Source organism: Talpa occidentalis, unplaced genomic scaffold, assembly GCF_014898055.3.
Source record: "Talpa occidentalis isolate TD23 unplaced genomic scaffold, MPIMG_talOcc4v2.1, whole genome shotgun sequence".
Taxonomy (NCBI): domain Eukaryota; kingdom Metazoa; phylum Chordata; class Mammalia; order Eulipotyphla; family Talpidae; genus Talpa; species Talpa occidentalis.
Genome location: NW_026555331.1, coordinates 136684658 through 136702994, shown reverse-complemented (window position 1 = coordinate 136702994; position 18337 = coordinate 136684658). Strand labels below are relative to the sequence as shown.

At 37.8% G+C, this 18337-nt stretch overlaps 1 protein-coding gene across 7 annotated transcripts in view; it reads left to right on the top strand.

Annotated features, from left to right (window-relative positions):
- Positions 1-18337, top strand: part of GRM8 (glutamate metabotropic receptor 8) — an 811967-nt gene that overhangs the window by 409197 nt on the left and 384433 nt on the right. For 4 of the 7 annotated variants that reach the window (XM_054692626.1, XM_054692627.1, XM_054692628.1 and 1 more), the window contains exon 4: positions 1861-1950. The exons of the other annotated variants lie outside the window; for them this stretch is intronic. In XM_054692626.1, the coding sequence (XP_054548601.1) occupies positions 1861-1950 (90 nt within the window). The remainder of the gene's footprint in view (positions 1-1860; positions 1951-18337) is intronic. 7 annotated transcript variants of the gene reach the window in all.

Here is an 18337-nt window from a genome sequence, read left to right as displayed (position 1 = left end):
CCTTAAATATATACAATTTATATATATATATAAACATCAAGTTGCATACCTTAAATATATACAATTTTTATTTTACAATTTTAGACTTAATTCTTATTTATCAATTATATATAGAGAGAGAGCAAAGTAATTACCACAATCAGGCTAATTAACATACCCATCACCCCACATAGTAGTTTCACCATTTTCCTTTGTCACGAGAACACTTAAGATCTTCTCTTTCAAGTACAATACAGTGTCATTAACTATTATCAATTTGCTGGACATTCGCTCTCCAAAACTTATTCATTTTCATAATTGAAACATTACCTTTTGACCAACTTTTCCTTGTTTCCCTTCTCTCCATTCCCTTGTTACCATTCTTCTGTTTGTTTCTGTGGTATTGGCTATTTTAGAGTGCACGCGTAAGCATGGTCATACATTATTAGTCTTTCTGTGACTGGCTTATTTCATTTAGAATGATGTTCTTTAAATTCTTCCATATTATTGCAAATGGAAGGATTTCCTTTTTTTTTTTTTTTAAAGATTTATTTATTTATATAAGCACTGGGTACAGTCAGAAGCGTGGGAGGGTGAGAGAATTCACCAGAGCCAGAGTGGAGAGCAGAGCAGGCAGACTGATGAAGTACACTGCTGAGGGGAGCAGCGGGCGTGGCAGGAGAGGTCTGCGTGCCATGTGGGACCTTTGCCCGGTGGTCAGGGATTAAACCAGTGCTGCAGAGGCTGCGGTCAGCTTCGCAACCCAGTGCTCAACCGCTGCGCCACTGGGGAGGCCAGGAGTTCCTTTTTTATAAGACCGAATGAATAATATTGCAGTACCTTTATGTGTGTGTCTATCTATCTATCTATCTATCTATCTATCTATCTATCTATCTATCTATCTATCTATCTATCTATCTATCCATCCATCCGTCTATCTATCTATCCATCTATCCATCCATCCATCTATCCATCCATCCATCATCTCTTTATCTTTCTACCTCTGTTCACTCTTTCATTGATGGATCTTCAAGTTATTTCTATATTTGGCTGTTGTTAAGAGCTAGGCTTTCTCAGAAGCCTAGGGATCAGACCACAGAAAATATGACTCATAGGTCCAGTCGAACCAGCCTTCTCTTTTGACCCATGTAAATATAATTGCCTTCCTGCTGACCTTAACTGTAGACACAAAGGACCTGAGATTTCTATCCCTGACCCTCATACTATTTAGAGCAACCTCATACTATTTAGTGGTTTGTTGACTTCAATATATCCAGTCCTTTGAAGATACATTTTATTTATTTACCTTTCAAATTGTTGTAATGCTACTTTCTCTGGCCTAGAAATTACTGGCATGTTCATTTTTAACTCTGTGGCTTAACCTATGTATACAGCATTATTAAAATCAATTTTAAGAAGTCACAAGCATGCTGTGGTGGAGACCCATCACTAAACATTTTTATGAATGATTTAAAGTGGGACTTAAATGATTACATTTTGTGGCCAAAAGACTCTCAGTTGATAAGTAGAGGGAGGGAGCATTTCTTGCCTTTTTAAAAATCTGTATTAAAATTATATATTTTATATACATTTTTAATGTAAAAGCATTTTGATAGCATAGTTGAGAACCCTGGGCAATTTTTGCCTACACCTACATTTCTCTAAATTTGACTTCTTAAATACTGGGAAAGCCTGGTTAAGTTTAAGTATGATCACCAAGAACAGTTGTACAAAACACAGCAAGGTAATAATGTCTTGCTCCCGGTACCTTGAGAACAAGGAGACAGAATGAATGTGTACTCATCTATTTATCAAGGCCTAATGTATAACAACAAAGTTGGAAGTGCTTATTTATTTATTCACTCTGCAAATATTCCCCAGGTTCCTTCTTCATCCCAAGCATTGTGCTATGTGTCATAGAGGAGGTGGTGGATGAAATAAACACTCTCTGCTCCCATAGAGCCAATGGAGGTAACCTATGTTTTTTGAACTGTTTTATTTGACGGACACTATCCTGCACCCTTCATATGTACTAACTCTTAATCTTTACAGTATTCAGTATGAGGCAAAGGATATTTTTATTTACAAGTAAAAAGTATTGAAACCAAGATTGGAACTCTAGCAACTATCTCCATAGCATAGAGTCTTACCTCCCACATCATCCTCTTACCTAATGAACTGGTACTAATTGGCATATCAACATGTGGTGTCACATGTGGAATATAGAGAAAGATGAGACAAACTTTAAAACCACCCCCCCTGGAAAGCTGACCATAGATCTGAAGCATCTCGGAAGGGAAGGGGAAGGAGGGCAAAATGTGAGGGGAAGAAACAAGGGGGTGGGGAGATCACAATGGAATATGGTGGAAGATTATGGATGTCTTGGTGGTGGTGACCACATCTGAGGGGGGAAATCCTATACTGTGAAAAAATTAACAAGGATGTAAAATAATGGGATGTCATTGAAATATTATATATATGTATTTTTTTTTAATGTCAACTGTGATAAATGCTAGGAAGGAAGAGTACAGGATGCTAGTTGGGAGTAGTAAAGGCTGTGGATTGAAAGGTAAAGAATGGTTGAACATAGCCAGTAGTTGGCAAATGTGCTCAGCCAGTGTGAACAGAGAGAGCGGGTTCAGGCACATAATTAGGGGTGTCCAACTGTACTTTCACTGGGATCTTGTTATTCTCTGATAACCTCTAATCCAGTCATTATCTATGTGCTTGTAGCTCTTTTCATAAGGCACTGTTTCATAATGCTGAAGGCATTGTTCTTCTACCTAGAGGACTGTGGACAACTTAATTGTCCTCCGTTTTCTTTCACTGAGAGGCTCTTAAAGTCTGCCTCTTTTATGATGTTTTCCTGAGAAGAGGTAGGGAAGGTATGTTTCCATTCATTGCTTTCTGCTGGGAACCCACCCACTTGGCAGTTGTCTGTGGGGTCTGGGTATGATTCTGAGAACCTCATTCTGGCAGCCATGAAAGGGCAGGCCTAAGAGGTCATAAGACATAGTTCATTAAGGAAAAGAATCATGGGCTTTTCATCATCTGGATCATCCTCATCCTCAGCCCTTTTCTGGTTAGGGAGAGGTTCCCAAAACCCTAACGAACCTCTTAACACTTGCTTTTGATGTTGTCTAACTCCAGAACTTGCTCTTTTTCTTTGTTTCATTTTATGGGAAGTCTTAGTCAGACATTTGAGGCATCCATCTCTACCTCATCTGCTTGACTCCTCAATCTGACTTATACAGATTCATTTTTGAGTGTCCTTTTGAATTTTCTCTTCATTATGTGATGTGATAATATTCATTCATTCCTGGATATATGGTAGTCTCCTTTTTTAAATAGCTAATTTGTCAGACCTATATCTCGTCAGAAAACTCTCCTTTAACTAGCTCAATTTATTAGATGCTATCCCAAGTCTCCAGACATCCCAAAGGACACATGATATAGTTTGAACTTTATACGAATAATTTGCCTTTATTTGCATGCCTGTTTATGTTTCCTAGCAAGAATATGTATAGCCCTTTATAGACTATACATATATAAAAGACTATGTATAGACTTTCCTTTATAAATCTTCCACACACTCCTGTGTGTTGATCAACTGTGAGTTCTCAAAAATATTTCTGGAAAAGGGAATACTGTGTTCATTCTTCATTAGTTTGTGATTTGATCTAGGCAGGGCCAACCTTGACTTATTTTCTTAGCTAAAAATATACCTTTATTTGGTTTTAACTGAGGATTAATGACTTATTCATAGATTGGTATCTTATTTTCACTCTGCAGTGTTGGTCTTGACATATTTTACATTTCCATTGCCTTTAAATTAAAAGTCTGGAGGGAGAGGGTCAGGACAGGGGAGGAATGAGCACAAGGGACTATGGTGATGGTGTATGGGTGTATTGGTGGTGGGAATTTCACAGGGAAATCATGTATTGTACAAAAATGAGGGATAATATAATAAATATATTCAATAAAATATAAATAAAAATCTGGATGCTGCAATGAGCATTAACTTTTTTTCCAGAAGGAAATGTACATTTTTTTTACTTACCTAAAATAATTAGTTTATTGTAGAGTCTCAAAGAATCAGTTTTGGTCCTTAAACATGCTCTGCTGAGGGACTCTAATGAAGAAAACAAGGAAGACTGTATCAAACAGATTTATTCTTTCTAATGTTCTTACTAGAACACCAGTAAGGGCAGAACACACCTGTTAATTTGTTTACTGATTCTCTGGCATGAGATCATAACATTTAAAAGGCTCACAACAAAACCAGGCCAGACAAAGTTTTCATCTACCAATGGACAAGCAAGGCAGTGATCAGAGAAGATGAGGAAAACAGAAAAATCATTTATAACCATCTGCTAGACTGGCTCGTGGGATGAGGGTGACCCTTGATAACCCTGACATTTCTTTCTAAATAAGATGCTGTTTTACAATTTAAGGAAGAAATAAATGAAGAAGATAAAAAGGACTGTTAGCAAAGTGGGTATAAATACTTTGGAATTTGTTGTGAGAAGGTCAATAGTTATTTTCTGTTGAGTTAGATGCTAAGTGCTGTGTGATGCCTTCAAAGCCACTATGGTAAATTATTAAGTATTTGTAATTTATTATACACATCAGGGAATAATATATTGCAATGTTAGCTGATATTACTAAACAGCCTTGGCTGAGGCAGTTGTCTAGATATTGTGCAAGATTGTCTGGAAAGCAATGAACTCATTAGTAACTCAGATGCTTGCAGGAGACTGTTTTTATTCTTAGGAGTTTTTCTACTTCAAACTAGAAAATGAAGAACTATAAAAACAGATTTACATTATTCAGGTGTCCTAGTGAGGCTTCTGTCTCCTGAAATTATTGGAGCAATCACCAGTGTTTTTCAAGCATGAAAAATAAAGGGCAGAACTTGAACTTGACTCCTTCTGTTTAAAGCCAATATTTTATGAGTTCTTGATAAAACTGTATTTGGGCTTTTGATTTTTTAGTTATCTATGGCTAACACAAAATGTTATTAATTCATTGTTTGTTAACCTGGTTATAGACTACATTTTCTATTCTGCTCAGTATAATTTCATAAGGAATAACTCACACTAAGCATGCAAATGCAGACTTCAGGTAAGGATTAATTCATAAGACCCTGAGAGATGAGCGTTTTTCATAGCGTATTTGCAACCTGAGTGTTTTCTTCTACTGATTCAAAGCACATCATTGAATTTGTTATTTGGAGGAGAATAAAATATATTCTTGGATTTTCCTTCCTAGCAATTATAGGAGCCCTTGTCATATGCTGTGGCTTGTTAGTTCTGGAGCATCTTGGAAATCTTTAATTTATTTTACATTGTTCTTGACTTTTTCTTTTTATCTTTCTCTGTTTTAACGAATGCTTTTCTTCTTAGGTATGCTAAATTTCACCTCTATTCCAATGTGCCCGACATTAACTTTCCTTACAAACAAATGATTTTAATGCTCTTGAGAGCTTTCCATAAAACTTTAAAAGCTACTACCCACCAGCAGCAACAGTGAGCTGTATGAGGAGGAGGAAAGAGGCGAATGGAATGTAACAATGACAGATGAAAGGGGACAATGAAGGCTTGGGAAAACAGAGAAATTCAGAAACAGATCAGGGTGTGAGCAAGAGCAAGATTGTGAATACAAAGGGCACTTCACTTGCAAGATAAAAAGTAGGGATCTTCAAGAATTCTATCTATGGTGATCTACAATGCTCTGCTCATATATGAGCTCTTAATAACTACTAGGAATCATCAGCTTAACTGTGCTTTGTAACCCATTAGAAGTTGGGAGGAAAACAAAATAGAATGACCATTAGATTGATAGACTGATAGAACTGGATTATCAGGAGGAAGTGAAAACTGGGTTGAAGACCTTCTAGTATCATTTAATAGCATGTTTTTCCTTCCCTGGAACCTTGTCTGAGATCTCATATTACATTTATAAGGCAAAGAAAGACATGTCACATTCAAAAGAGGGACAAGTCAAGACTAGAAGCATGTGTCCTTTAAAAAGAAGTTTATCTGTGCAATTGGGGGACTGCTGATCCTTTAGTTAATTGCTACTCCATTCTGAGCAATTCTAATGGATGCCTGGTACTGCCCTAAGCATTTGCTTCTGTCTGTGCCTGTCAACAAGTCAATACTTTTTCCCATTGAGATGAGGAGGAAACTAAGAAGTTAGATTATTTGGCTAAGGTCACACAGCTAGTAAATCAGAACTGGATTTTGAGCACGGGCAGTCTGGCTTCAGAATCTCTTTCCAGACTTATGTTGTCCCCTGCTTATCTAGCCTGGGTCTGTGAGGTCTTTGCTCCACAGGAGCCACATGCCAATCAGGTTTAGACACAGGACCCTAAAGCCTTTGTTACTGTCAATGCACACTCCACATTTCACGTTCCAGTTTCTTCACTCTGGTAGTGGTAGATGAAATAAAAGAGAGTATTGTTATACATTGCAAAGACTAATACAAGTATGATTTCTGTAGCTCCCAAACAGGCAAACTTACCCCTTAAGTTCTCTTCCTCCTTACATTTTAAATGTTTCCTATTTTTTAAAGCTTGTAGAGATGTGTAATTCTGCTCTGCCCAAAAAGGCACTGGCCACATGTGGCTATTGAAATTTAAATTTAAATCAAACAAAATGAAATGTTCAGTTCCTCTAACTGCACTTCATGCTCTCAGCCACCTTCTGGTACCTAATGACTGCTGTATTGGACAGTGGAGCTTAGAATTTGTCCATATTTGTGGGAAGTTGTACTGGACAGCACTGGACAGATTACAAAAGATGAAGTTACCATTCAAATAAGGCAACATGGTAATGGAGTCACCTTGGTATCGGACCATCTTCTTTTGGAATTATCTTCATGCTTACAGAATAGATATGATACGATGTCTCTTGCCATGGCTGTTAGTTACTTATTTCTTCCTTTACTTTAGAGAAATATACTTGGTTGTGCTCCTTTTTTCTACTCTTTTCTTTCTTCAACTCTTTCTTCCATCTTGAACACATGAGAGCAGGCATCCACCCCTTTGCCTCTGGGCAGTCTCCTCCCAGACAGTCTCTCCCGACCTGCAGCATGGTCCTCTGAGTCAGCCAGATTGGACCCGAGGCTTTGCATCTCTCTGGAATTCAATCTTTTCTTATAGATGCTCATGCTTTATTTAGTTATTTATTGTGGTTTTCCCTACTATGTATTTATCTATTATTAGAGTAGACCTTACATTTAATGCATATGTCAAAGATAGAATCCAGTATTCTATTTAGCAAATCACTCAAGATAACAAATTTCATATATTTTTCAGGTCACCAAATGCTTTAACAGTGCCTTGCACATTTCAACAGACTGTTTGTCCTGTTGAATGTAGCACACATCTGATAGTAATTCTCTAGTTTTTAAAGGTCGTCACAAATAGGATGGACATTTTGTTAGGTGCTGTCACTGGAGGACACTGAGAAAAGACTGGATCATTCATTCATTCATTTATTTATTTCACAGACATTTATTCACTACCACTAAGTGTTTGCCTCTTGCAGGACACTGAGAATTCAGATTAAAGGCACATCTTTTACCATAAGGAGGCAATAGTCTAGTTAGGAAGACAGCAGCTAACCAGGCAATCAAAATATAGTGAATAAATGCTCTGATTAGAAATTCCTAACCTCTGTTGACAGAATCATGAATCACCTGCCAATATTGGAGGACTTGGAGTTAGGAAAGTTTTCTGGAGGTGTGGATCCTTTGCAGGGCAATAGTCATCTAGGTGAAGCCTTGTAAGAGCACCCTTGTAGGTATTGAATGGGGATGGGATTAATGGTGAGAGGTGAGAGAGTAAAGACTGAGCTAGGTTATAAAGGGCCTTGTATGCTATGTCTCAAAGATCAGATTTTGTCTGGAAAAAATGGCATGCTATTAAAATGTTTAAGCAGAGGATTAACATTTTCCATCAGGTTAATATTTTAGACCACAGTAAATTGCAACCATAGAACTGGAGGAAGAAATACTGGAGAAGAGGTTGCTGTTGTTAATCCAGGTAAGGGCTCAGGAGGGCTTGAACTAAGGACATGGCAGAGAGAAAGAGAAGAGTTGGTAGATGTGAGAGGGATTTTGGTTTTGAAATAGAAGGACTTAGGAATACATTGAATGAGGGCAATTAAGCACAGTGAGAAGTTAGGATAATTGCCAGGTTTCCATCAAAGATACTGCTGCAAAAATTTCTCCATGGATGAAAACCTACATTAAATTATACCTATAGTCTTTTATAAGGACTGTGGGTCATAATTTAAAATTTTATTAACTTTCTGGACTCCTGACAGCTTCCACTGATTATCAAAAAATCTAAAAAAGTTAACATTTCTGCATAGTGTGATGGGTTATCGTTTTTCAGACATTAGAGTAGAAAAACATGAAACATCTAGCATTCAATATTGGCAAGGCTGTTGTGAGATCATATATTGCTGGTAACAGTATAAGTTGATGTAAATCTTTTGAAAAACAATTTGATAGTATGTGCCAAAAGGTATAAAGCATAGATAAATATGTTCATGTTGCCATGAAGTTACAGCAAATATATTCTTCAAAACAGAAAAGTGCTGTATTAAAGAATTATGTATTGCAGTGGTATTTAGACCTGTGAAATATTGGTCATGACCTAAATGTCCAAGAACAAGAAGAGTAAGTAAAATTGGCTATATAAATTCCATGAAAGATTGGATAGCGAAGAAAATGATGATTATAAGGACTAGACAAGGAATAAAAGTGCACCAAAACTTAAATAACATCATCTTGCTTAAAACCTGGTGTTCTTTCTGCTGCTTTTCTCTAAGTAATACAGAAGAATGCTAACAATGCAATGATCAGTGGAAAAGCAAACACAAAAATTCACATTAATAAAAACTGATAATTATGGGCTTATGTGGATAAAGGCCAAAATAAATCATACAATTTTTTTAATGCTAAGATGGTAAGATTATGGGCAATATTCTTTTCCATTTTTTTGTTTAGATGTTATCTTTTATATTTTTATGCTGTGAGGCCACAGTGATATTTTAACAATTAGAAAAGTAAAAAATAACCAGCTTTATTTTGGTTTAGAATTGTATTGTTTAGGTCTTCAGCTTCTCTACAAGATCGTTTATTATTATCCTTCCCAATTTAGAAGAGTTAGATACTTAATAATAGAACACATGTGCAGCAATTCTAGTACTGTGTTCTGCTTTCTAAAAATTCATTCAGCACAAATTTCACAGAAGCCCACCTACACTTCTTGAGCTATTTAATTTTTCACAGCTTTATGCCCATGTTGTGCTATAGCACCCGGGCAAAAATAAATTGGATGCAAACTATTCTGCAGAAAGATAGAAATGTATGCTATGAGCTCTAAAAATGACAAACCAAGTGTTATTTTGGCTATTTTTTTTTGTGTGCTTTATAATATGCCTGGATAAGTGGAAACAGGATAACAAGTTCCTGCTCTTGAGGTCTTGTTCTTTGTCTCTTACCAACCAAAGTTACTAAGAACCTTCTCCTTTTCATCCAGATGCCACAGCTGCTTTCCTTTCCTTCTTTCTCTACTCTTTGCCCACTTCTCTACTTCTCACACATAAAATTATGGTCCTGTCTGCCCGGGGTCCTATGAACATTTGCTGCAGACATATTCTGGAGTCCTGTGAAGTAACATTTGGTTATGGATTTGGTCCTCATAAAAAGCATTGCATTCTTCCTCTCTCCTTTCCTCGTTAAACTTCTCACATAAATTGCAAGCTTGGAGAGGCTCCCATATCCATCAATTTTCCTTTGCATGGGACCAAGCCAATGAGAGCCTGATGAGAACCTGGTCCTTTTTGACACCATCGATGTTTAAGATGATTACTGAAATTTTTTTCTAAAAAAGGAAGATAAATCACACAGATGCCATTTTAATGGGGCAAAAAACAAAAAGGGGAAATGGCAATATCATCCTTGTGAAGACTGTGGATATGCATTGGTGGAGGTGAGAAAAACCTATTGGTAGAAGACAATGTAGTAACCTGATTTCCCATAAATCACTATCTGGGACACCCCTGAGACCCAGAGGGATTCTACAGTATAATCTCTGTTGTACGGTGACATAATGCAGGAAAAGACCTTAACATTTTTTGAGTTACAATTTTGAGTTGCATGATGGCTCCCAATTTTATGCCTAAATAGTGTTACAAACTCCATGAATTTATTTATTTTCAGTTATTATTATTATTATTATTTTTTTTTATGGAGGAATGTCGGCTTACATTGTTGTTTGTATTTGGGAAGTATAGGATCCCCCTTTGGGTGATGTTACCATAGTGTTCTCACCACCAGAGCACCGCTAGTCCACCGCCATAGTCCATTGTGCTTCATCCCCACCTTTTTCTCCTTCCCCTCTGAATGTCTTAGTTTTATTTATTTTTATTTTTTAAAAGATTTATTTATTTATGCATATAAGAACTGGGGTACAAGCCAGAGTTGTGGGGGGTTTCTGAGGATTCACCAGAGACGAGTGGGGAACAGAACAGGCAGACTGACTGAAATACACTGCTGAGGGGAGCAGCAGGTGAGCCAGGAGAGGTCTGCTGAGTAATGTGGGTAGCTTCCTGGCTGGGGATCAAATTCGTGCTGCAGTGGCTGCTGATAGCTACATGGGTTGTGTCTTAACCCTTTCTGCCACCAGGAAGGCCCTGAATGTCTTAGTTTTATAGTCACCTTTTAAGGGCTAGTTTTTGAGTTTAGCTTCCTTAAAAACAGTGCTTGTATGGTAAATAGTTTTTCTTGAGATTTCTCTAAAAAAATAAAGTTTATTCCATAATGAACTTTATTCTGCCCACACACTTGATTTATAGTTTGACTTGTTTCATGTTTGTCCAGAATATAACTCATCTTCCCTCATCATTTTGAAGGTATTACTTCATTTTCTTTTGACAAACAGTATTTTTATGGGAACTCCTGAAGAATTTTGATCCTGATTTCTTTTTCTATTTCTCTCTCTTTCTTTTTTAAATTGAGGTTCTATTGGTTTACAACCGTGTACATACCTAACACCTTTTCTGTCATGTGTTTCACTCTCAAGTCTTTTATAGTTTTGTGCTGATTATCCTTCATTGTGGGTCTTTCCCTCCTCTGATGTTTTTTTCCTTTTTTAGTCAGCATTTGCTAGGTGTTTTCAACTAAAAATCTTGCATTCTTGATTTTTTGAAAATATTCTTTTATTTCTTTGGTAATGGGCTCCCTTTATTTACTTTTTAAGACTTCAAAATTGGAATGTGGAGCCTCCTCAGTGACTACTCTCATTCATGATCATTTTTCGTTTGTTTTACTTTCTGAAATATTCCCTCAATTTCCTTTCACATCTTATCTATCAAGATATATCTCACTAATGTCTCCTTTTTAATTTCCAGGAGTTCTTTCTTGTTCTCTGAATGTTCTTTTTTTTTTTTTTTAAGATTTTATTTTATTTATCCAAGAACCAGGGTACAGGCCAGATGCGCTGGAGGGTGAGAAGATTCACCCAAGACAGAGCCTGGGGGAACAGAACAGAACAGGCAGACTGACAAAATATGCTGCTGAGGGGAGCAGCGGGTGAGATAGGAGAGGTCTGCTTGCCATGTGGGTTGCTCCGAGGCCTGTAGGGATTGAACCGGCACTGCCAGCTTCATAGCACTGCTCTCAACCACTTGCACCACCAGGGAGGCCCCTGAATGTTCTTGTTTTTATAGTCTCTTGTTCTTGTTACATGAACATAACGCCTCCTTTCTGAGAATATTAATATTCTTAAAGTCACCTTTTCTTAGGTCTTTTTTCTGTGTACTCTGAGTTCATGTCTTGAGTTTTGCGGCAGTATTCAAATATTCACTGCACAATATGGTGCAGTTTGGAACCTCAGGATGTGTGGCCAAGGGTCATTGACTACCTCTTTGCAGCTACTAGGTAGACTTGGCTACTCCATTGGGAGACATCTATATATAAACATATGATTACCACTATGTTGTTATCCTCTGAGTAGTATCTTCACAGAAAACGTTTCCAATGTCCTACCTGGTGAGCTAAAGTTAGGATGTTGAAGTCTGTGTGTTAAGCATGGAAAGGAGACCACTGGCTCCCCATTCAGCATGCAGACTTGCTAGAAAATCAGTCCTCAAATGTGTCTGGTGTCGTTGAGTTTTGCCTCTGCAGAAGGTGACCATGCAATCATCTGTGCAGAGAACTGGAATTAGAGGGAGGGACTTACAATTTTTTTTTGCCCAATTCTGTTTTGAACTCCACCTGTGGAATCTCTGGCATCTCTGTTGTTGGGGCAGTGCCTGCTTTGTTTCTGGGGGTGTTAACCCCATCCCCATGCCTTGTGGGCTTTTGTTTCAGTTTTTCCTCCTCCTGTTGTCAATTACTACTGGGTAATCCTTTGTATCTCAACTCACAAAACGTTGATGGCATGTCCTTCCTATTCCCACTTTATACTCGGCAATGCAGTTGCCTACTCATAGGAAATGGAAATAAGCAAATGTGGTCTGTTTTCTGTGCTTGGCCAGACTTCAGGCCACACCAGATGTTTCTGCCTGTCCCTGTGCTGTTAGTGACTCTTAGGGCACAGGACAGAAGGAATGGTTGCTGGAGCAGGTGGCCTGTCAACTGTTTTTTGGTTTTGAAAGGGGAAGGGTAAAGTAAGTAAAGAGAAAAGGAAGAGAAGGGAAGTAGAATAGGATAAAGAAATATGAGAGGGAAATTAATAATTGGGAGGAGAGGAGAGGTTATTTCCAAAACGTGGAAAGGAAGCATTGAATGGACAGATCAGTATGTCCATGTCTCCATCTTTGCATGGCCACATTTCCCAGTGTCATTTCACTCTAATTGAACTAACAAGGAATCATAGTGATTCGAAGAACTGGTCTCCAGACCTCCAGCACCTAAGACTCAAATACTATTGTAAAAATTAGCTTTTAAGTTAGCCAGCTCCGCTATCACTCAGGAAGCCAGATCTCGTCATTTGGAATTGAACACGTTTTTCTATATGTCTGCTAGTTCTTCTCTTGTAGGATTTAGAAAAGATTTATTATACTTTACATGGTGTTCTAGTCCCATATTAGAACTTACATAATTCACAGTACTCATGGGAAGCAATGTAATGTGGCGTATTCATAGAGACACACAATGTTGAAATTCAAGGGGATCTTGAGAGGATCCTGTCAAGCACCCTTCTTTTTACAAAGGAAAAGACTGATAGGCAGAAAGGTTATGTGTCTGCTCACGGTCATACAGGGGGAACGGGGGCAAGTCCAAGGTGGGTATGAGAAAATTATAGCTGGTCACGAGTGAACCTGTTATAATGATGGAACTATTTCTTCAGTGATAATATTTATATTTTAGGATTTTTTTTCACAAGCCAAACTGCTTTGCATTTTATAGATGTTCACATGCTATGCAAGTTAAGATATAATGCATTTGTAAAGAGAATGAATTTTTATCTGGGAGTTACTGCATGAACGGAAATTGGAGAAATTATATAAAAAATTTATGAGATAACAAATTGTTATCCTTTTGTCATTTGCAGTTCTGATCGTTTTTCATTTCTGTGCTTGGGGTTATTGAAAGCTTAATGTTCTTTCCTTAGAACCCCCTTAGATAAATGATATAATTCATTGCAAAATATAACACACCTGCTGTACTTCCTATAACACTGGGTATGCAGAAGTTTCTTGGTTTCAAAGAGAGTGTTTGGATAAAGTATCTTTAAATGATGCAATTTTGCCCTGGTTTGAACATTTACAGAGTTTCCAGTAATAGGAATACAATTAAAAAATTATTATTACAAGTTCTGACATGATTTAACATTGGAATACAGACATATATATAGCTATTTGATTGTTATTATTAACCTTTATTTTTAGAATTGATGTAATTTTCCCTCCCAGAGGTCATTTCAGTGGTTATTTTAATTTCCTTTCCCATGTTGCTTCCATCCCAAGGTTTCTTACTGTGTTTCCTATTGTGGAAAAGTGAAATTAAATCAATTTTTGTATGTAATGCAGGGTGTTTATTGCATATTTAAGTTATTGATGATAATCAGATTTTCACTAAAAATACTGTACATGCCTACTTACTGGTAATATCCATTAGAAATTGAATTTCCTTATTTCTACATCAAACATAAGCTCACTCCTGAAATGTTTTCTGACTTGTTGATCCTTCTGTGTTCCAGTGTGCCATTATGTATTAACTTCTCTGATCACGTAAACCTATGTTTGCTAGCAACAGCCGTGAATCTCAGTCACACTTAGATTCCATTCTCTTGATCACCCATAACCCTAGGCCAGTCTGGATTATAGCATTTCTCACATGAAATCATGATATAATATTTGTTTACATATGGTGTTATTTACTGTGCCTCAAGACCAGGGGCCTTGTCTTCTGGTTCATTTCCATAACTTCAATTTCTAGCAGAGCACTCAGCCTATAGTGAGAACTCACTTAATGCTCTGTGGGTGATTGCAGGCTTGCAATTTTCTAAATATAGAAGTATCATTCAATTGATTAAAAAAATTTAAAAGCAAGACTGCCATCTGATTCAGCATACCTCTATGGGGATTTATCTTTTTTGCTCATGCAGGATCTGGATGAGAGGCCTGCATTCCCATGTTCATTGCAGCATTATTTACAACAGCCAAGATAGAGAAACCCTAATGTCCATTGAGAGATGAATGGATGAGAAAGAAATGGCCTGTGCTTACAATGGAAAATTATTCAGCCTTAAAAAAGGAAGGAAATCATGTTATTTGTGAAAACATGGCTGAACCTGGAGCTTCATATATATGCATATGTCCAGACTTATCAACTGTATATTTTGAATATGTGTAGATTTTTTGAACTGCAGTTACACTTAACTAAAGCTGTTATTTTTTTTTAAAGAGTCCTGGAGGGATTAAAAGGTAAGATGTCTTGACATCAAAAAAATGCCAATTCACTCTCTCTTTTTAGTGCTATGTTAATCCAAGAAGTGAAATATTTAACTAGATTTAAACTTTGCATACCTCAAACCTATAGATGAAATTCTGTTATAAAAAAATGATCTTGCATTACTTAGAAAGACAGGGTAAATATTTGCATTTCCTTGAAATTCTATTTTTTTTAATGCTTTGGTCCTTATTTTTGCTCTCTGAAGTTTGTTTTCTAATTTATCTTCTACTGTACATTGGTTATAGTAAAACCACTGGCTGAAAGACTCTAAAATCATAATAATCTCTCAGCTCAATTCATTCTTACTCATATCAAGAATGTGAGTTCCTTTTAAGCAACTGCTGAAAATGCTGAGTTGAGGAAAGGCCAATGAATGAAAGTCTACGTAGTAGAATTCAGGAAATGCTAATAAGTTGACTAAGATACTGCTTGGATGCTGGATAAAAGTATCCAGTGATTTGCAAGCTCTGATAGCTGCTGTTGAGATCCTGTTGAAAGTGTCCTGTTTGCAGAAGGCAAATAGGCAATGACCTTCTATTCTATAAATGTAGAGATGAAGAAATGCTTTGCCTTTTTCTCAGTGATGGTGAGTTTAAGACCTGGATATGCTTAGTATTTCTTTGAGGTCATTCTACTGTATTATGAAAAAGGAGCTTTTTGCTCATTCACTTATTCCTCACCCATCCAATGAATATCCACAGGTGCCAGATTTCACTGTTCCCCTGGGGTTGAGCTCTAAGAAATCAAGGGCTGTCTTACATTGTTCACAGCTGTAGCTCCTGTGTCTATAAAAAACAGCTGACATACAGTGTATACTCAATAACTATATTTGTTGAATGATCGAAGACTGGATGCCACAATTATCCTCTGGCCCCCTCCCTAACTTAGCTGGGTGTAATTCTGAAATGAATTCCAAATCTGGAGCTAAATTACTGATTCTGTAATGGGCCTAATTCAAAGTCTAATGCTTTTTTGGGGGGTTGAGAATGGATAGGAAATTTAAGCAGTTCTCACTTGGATTCCAATAGTCTTTGGCATAATGGTTTTTCCAGGCAATGGACTGGAAAATATGAAATTTCCCTTCTCTCAGTGAGTCTGTTCATATTGGGTATTTGAGCATTTACGGGGAGTTAGTTTTATCTTTTGAAACCTTGCTGTCATATTGTTGGCCCCAGTATCAGGGAACCTACTTTGAAATGGCAAAAAGAAACAGACAACACAAAATAAACCGCCCCCAGGTCCTGCAAAATTATCCACATAAATATAAATGCACATACCCTTTTGTAAAACTTATTTAAAGCCTTGGGATGTGCCCCTTCTCCAACTGTGCCTGACCCCATCTTGCTGTTTTGTCCCTGCAGAGAATCCATCTTTTTTTTCTAACTCCAAGGGCACTCTGGTGTGGCTGGTCTGCTTGCTGTCTCTACTTCCTATTCAGTTCTCTTTCCTCTTCTCTGTCTTCCTGCACATCATTTCTCTTCTCACTCTCCTTCCTGGTTTCCTTCTCGCCTGCTCCTCCTGCCCCCTGCTCTCTTTCCCTAGGTCTTTCTTCTCCAGTGTACCTACCTCCTTAGATATTTCCAGCTTCCAGGAGTGGGACGAGGCAAGATATCAGATGTTTGGCTCTAGTCTGTGCTGGAATGTGTAACTCCCTTCTGCAGTTGACATTCCCATTGACTGGCCTTGCTAGTAAGAACTATTAGTCTGTGTATATTTGGGGAATAAAATTTGTGCTGTTTACAAATAAAATTATGGGTAAATACGGGTTAGTGTAATGGACTTGCCATTTCTCTTTGGGGTTTGTTATTTTTGATTTTAAACAATTTCTTTACAACAACTAATGTTTTCTGAGGGGATAAAGGAGTCTGTTGAGTGCTTTTTTTAAAAAAAAAGATTTATTTATTTATGCAGACAAGTGATGGGGTATAGGCCAGATGTAGGAGTGAGAGGAGACAGAGTGGGGTGCAGAACAGGCAGATTTACTGAAATACACTGATGAGGGGAGAAACAGGCAAGACAGGAGAGGTCTGCTGCGCCATGTGGGTCAGCTCCCTGGCAGGGGCATTGAACTCGTGCTGTAGTGGCTGCCCATAGCTTCATAGTGCTGAGATTTAAGCTCTATGGCACCAGGGAGCTCCCTGTTGAGTGCTTTTTTAATCCCTTCACAATGAGTCAGCTGGTATTTGGAAGATACCAGCATCCCCTCAAGATGAAGGAAAGAGGCACAGAGAAGTCAAGTACCTTATCTGCCCTTACATAGCTCGTGAAAAGCCATCAATTGGAGCTGGAAATCTAGTCTCAGATATGGCATTTGTAGTCACCATTCTGTTCCTCTGAGAAGTCACTTGGGCTAACTTAGAGAACCTCGAGGGACTTGGGCTGGGGAGCCTCTCCCAGACCAACATGCGCCTGAGCAAGAGTGTGGTGGTGACAGGCAGGGGAGTGGTGCTCAGCCCTTTTCAGAGTGGGTTGTCCCTATTGCCACTCCTCAGGGAACGAGGAGGGGAGGGAGTGGCATTTGTCTTAGGCTTCTTTGTGGCAGGAGCTTCATTCTCTCACTTCACTGATTTTCAGAATTCCTGTAAGAGTCCCCATGGTGTTTGGTAGAGGACAAGACAGAAAATGAGATGGGGTGGGGGATGGGGTGGGAGAGAGAGGGGCGGGGGTGAGGGAAAATATGAGCACAGATTGAAGTGCAGTTTTGCTCTTTTAATCCTTGTTGTTAAAGTTAACACTTTTCTTTACAGCAATGTGAGAGATAAATCTTCTCTTTTACCAAGTGCGCGTTCAGCTGACAAACTCACACACTTCCCTCATGTTGTGTGCTTCCTGCTAAGTCCCCGTGGTACAGCACGTAAGCAGGTGAAAATACTGTTGTAAGAGGTGCAATTACACTTATTTGAACCTTAGAACACATTTTATTCAACTATCAGTAAAGGACCAATTACATTAAACCAAATCGTTATTTTCCAATGTCTCCAGAAAGACAGAAATGCCCAGGGTAGTTAGGGTGGAGACTTCATGTGTTTCTTTTGTCTCTATGGAAAAAACAAACAAACAAACAAACAAACAAACAAACAAACAAAAACCAGAAAGTGGTTATTTGGTTTTGCTCATTGTTATCTGAAGGAATACTCAGGGATAATTAAATAAAGGGTGGCTGACTATATCACACTTTTTTAGGTCAATGATAGGCAATTTCTCAGGGTTGACCTAAAATTTTGACTATTGTTTACCAGTTGTCTACTCATTCTCTTTAACAATACATAAATTTGTAATTTTGTTGATCTGTCTATGCACCTAAACCAAAATCTGTCTTGAAGATCTAGCAAGTTATATAGCCAGAGACTTTATCTGATTTGCTTGGAACTTTTAACTT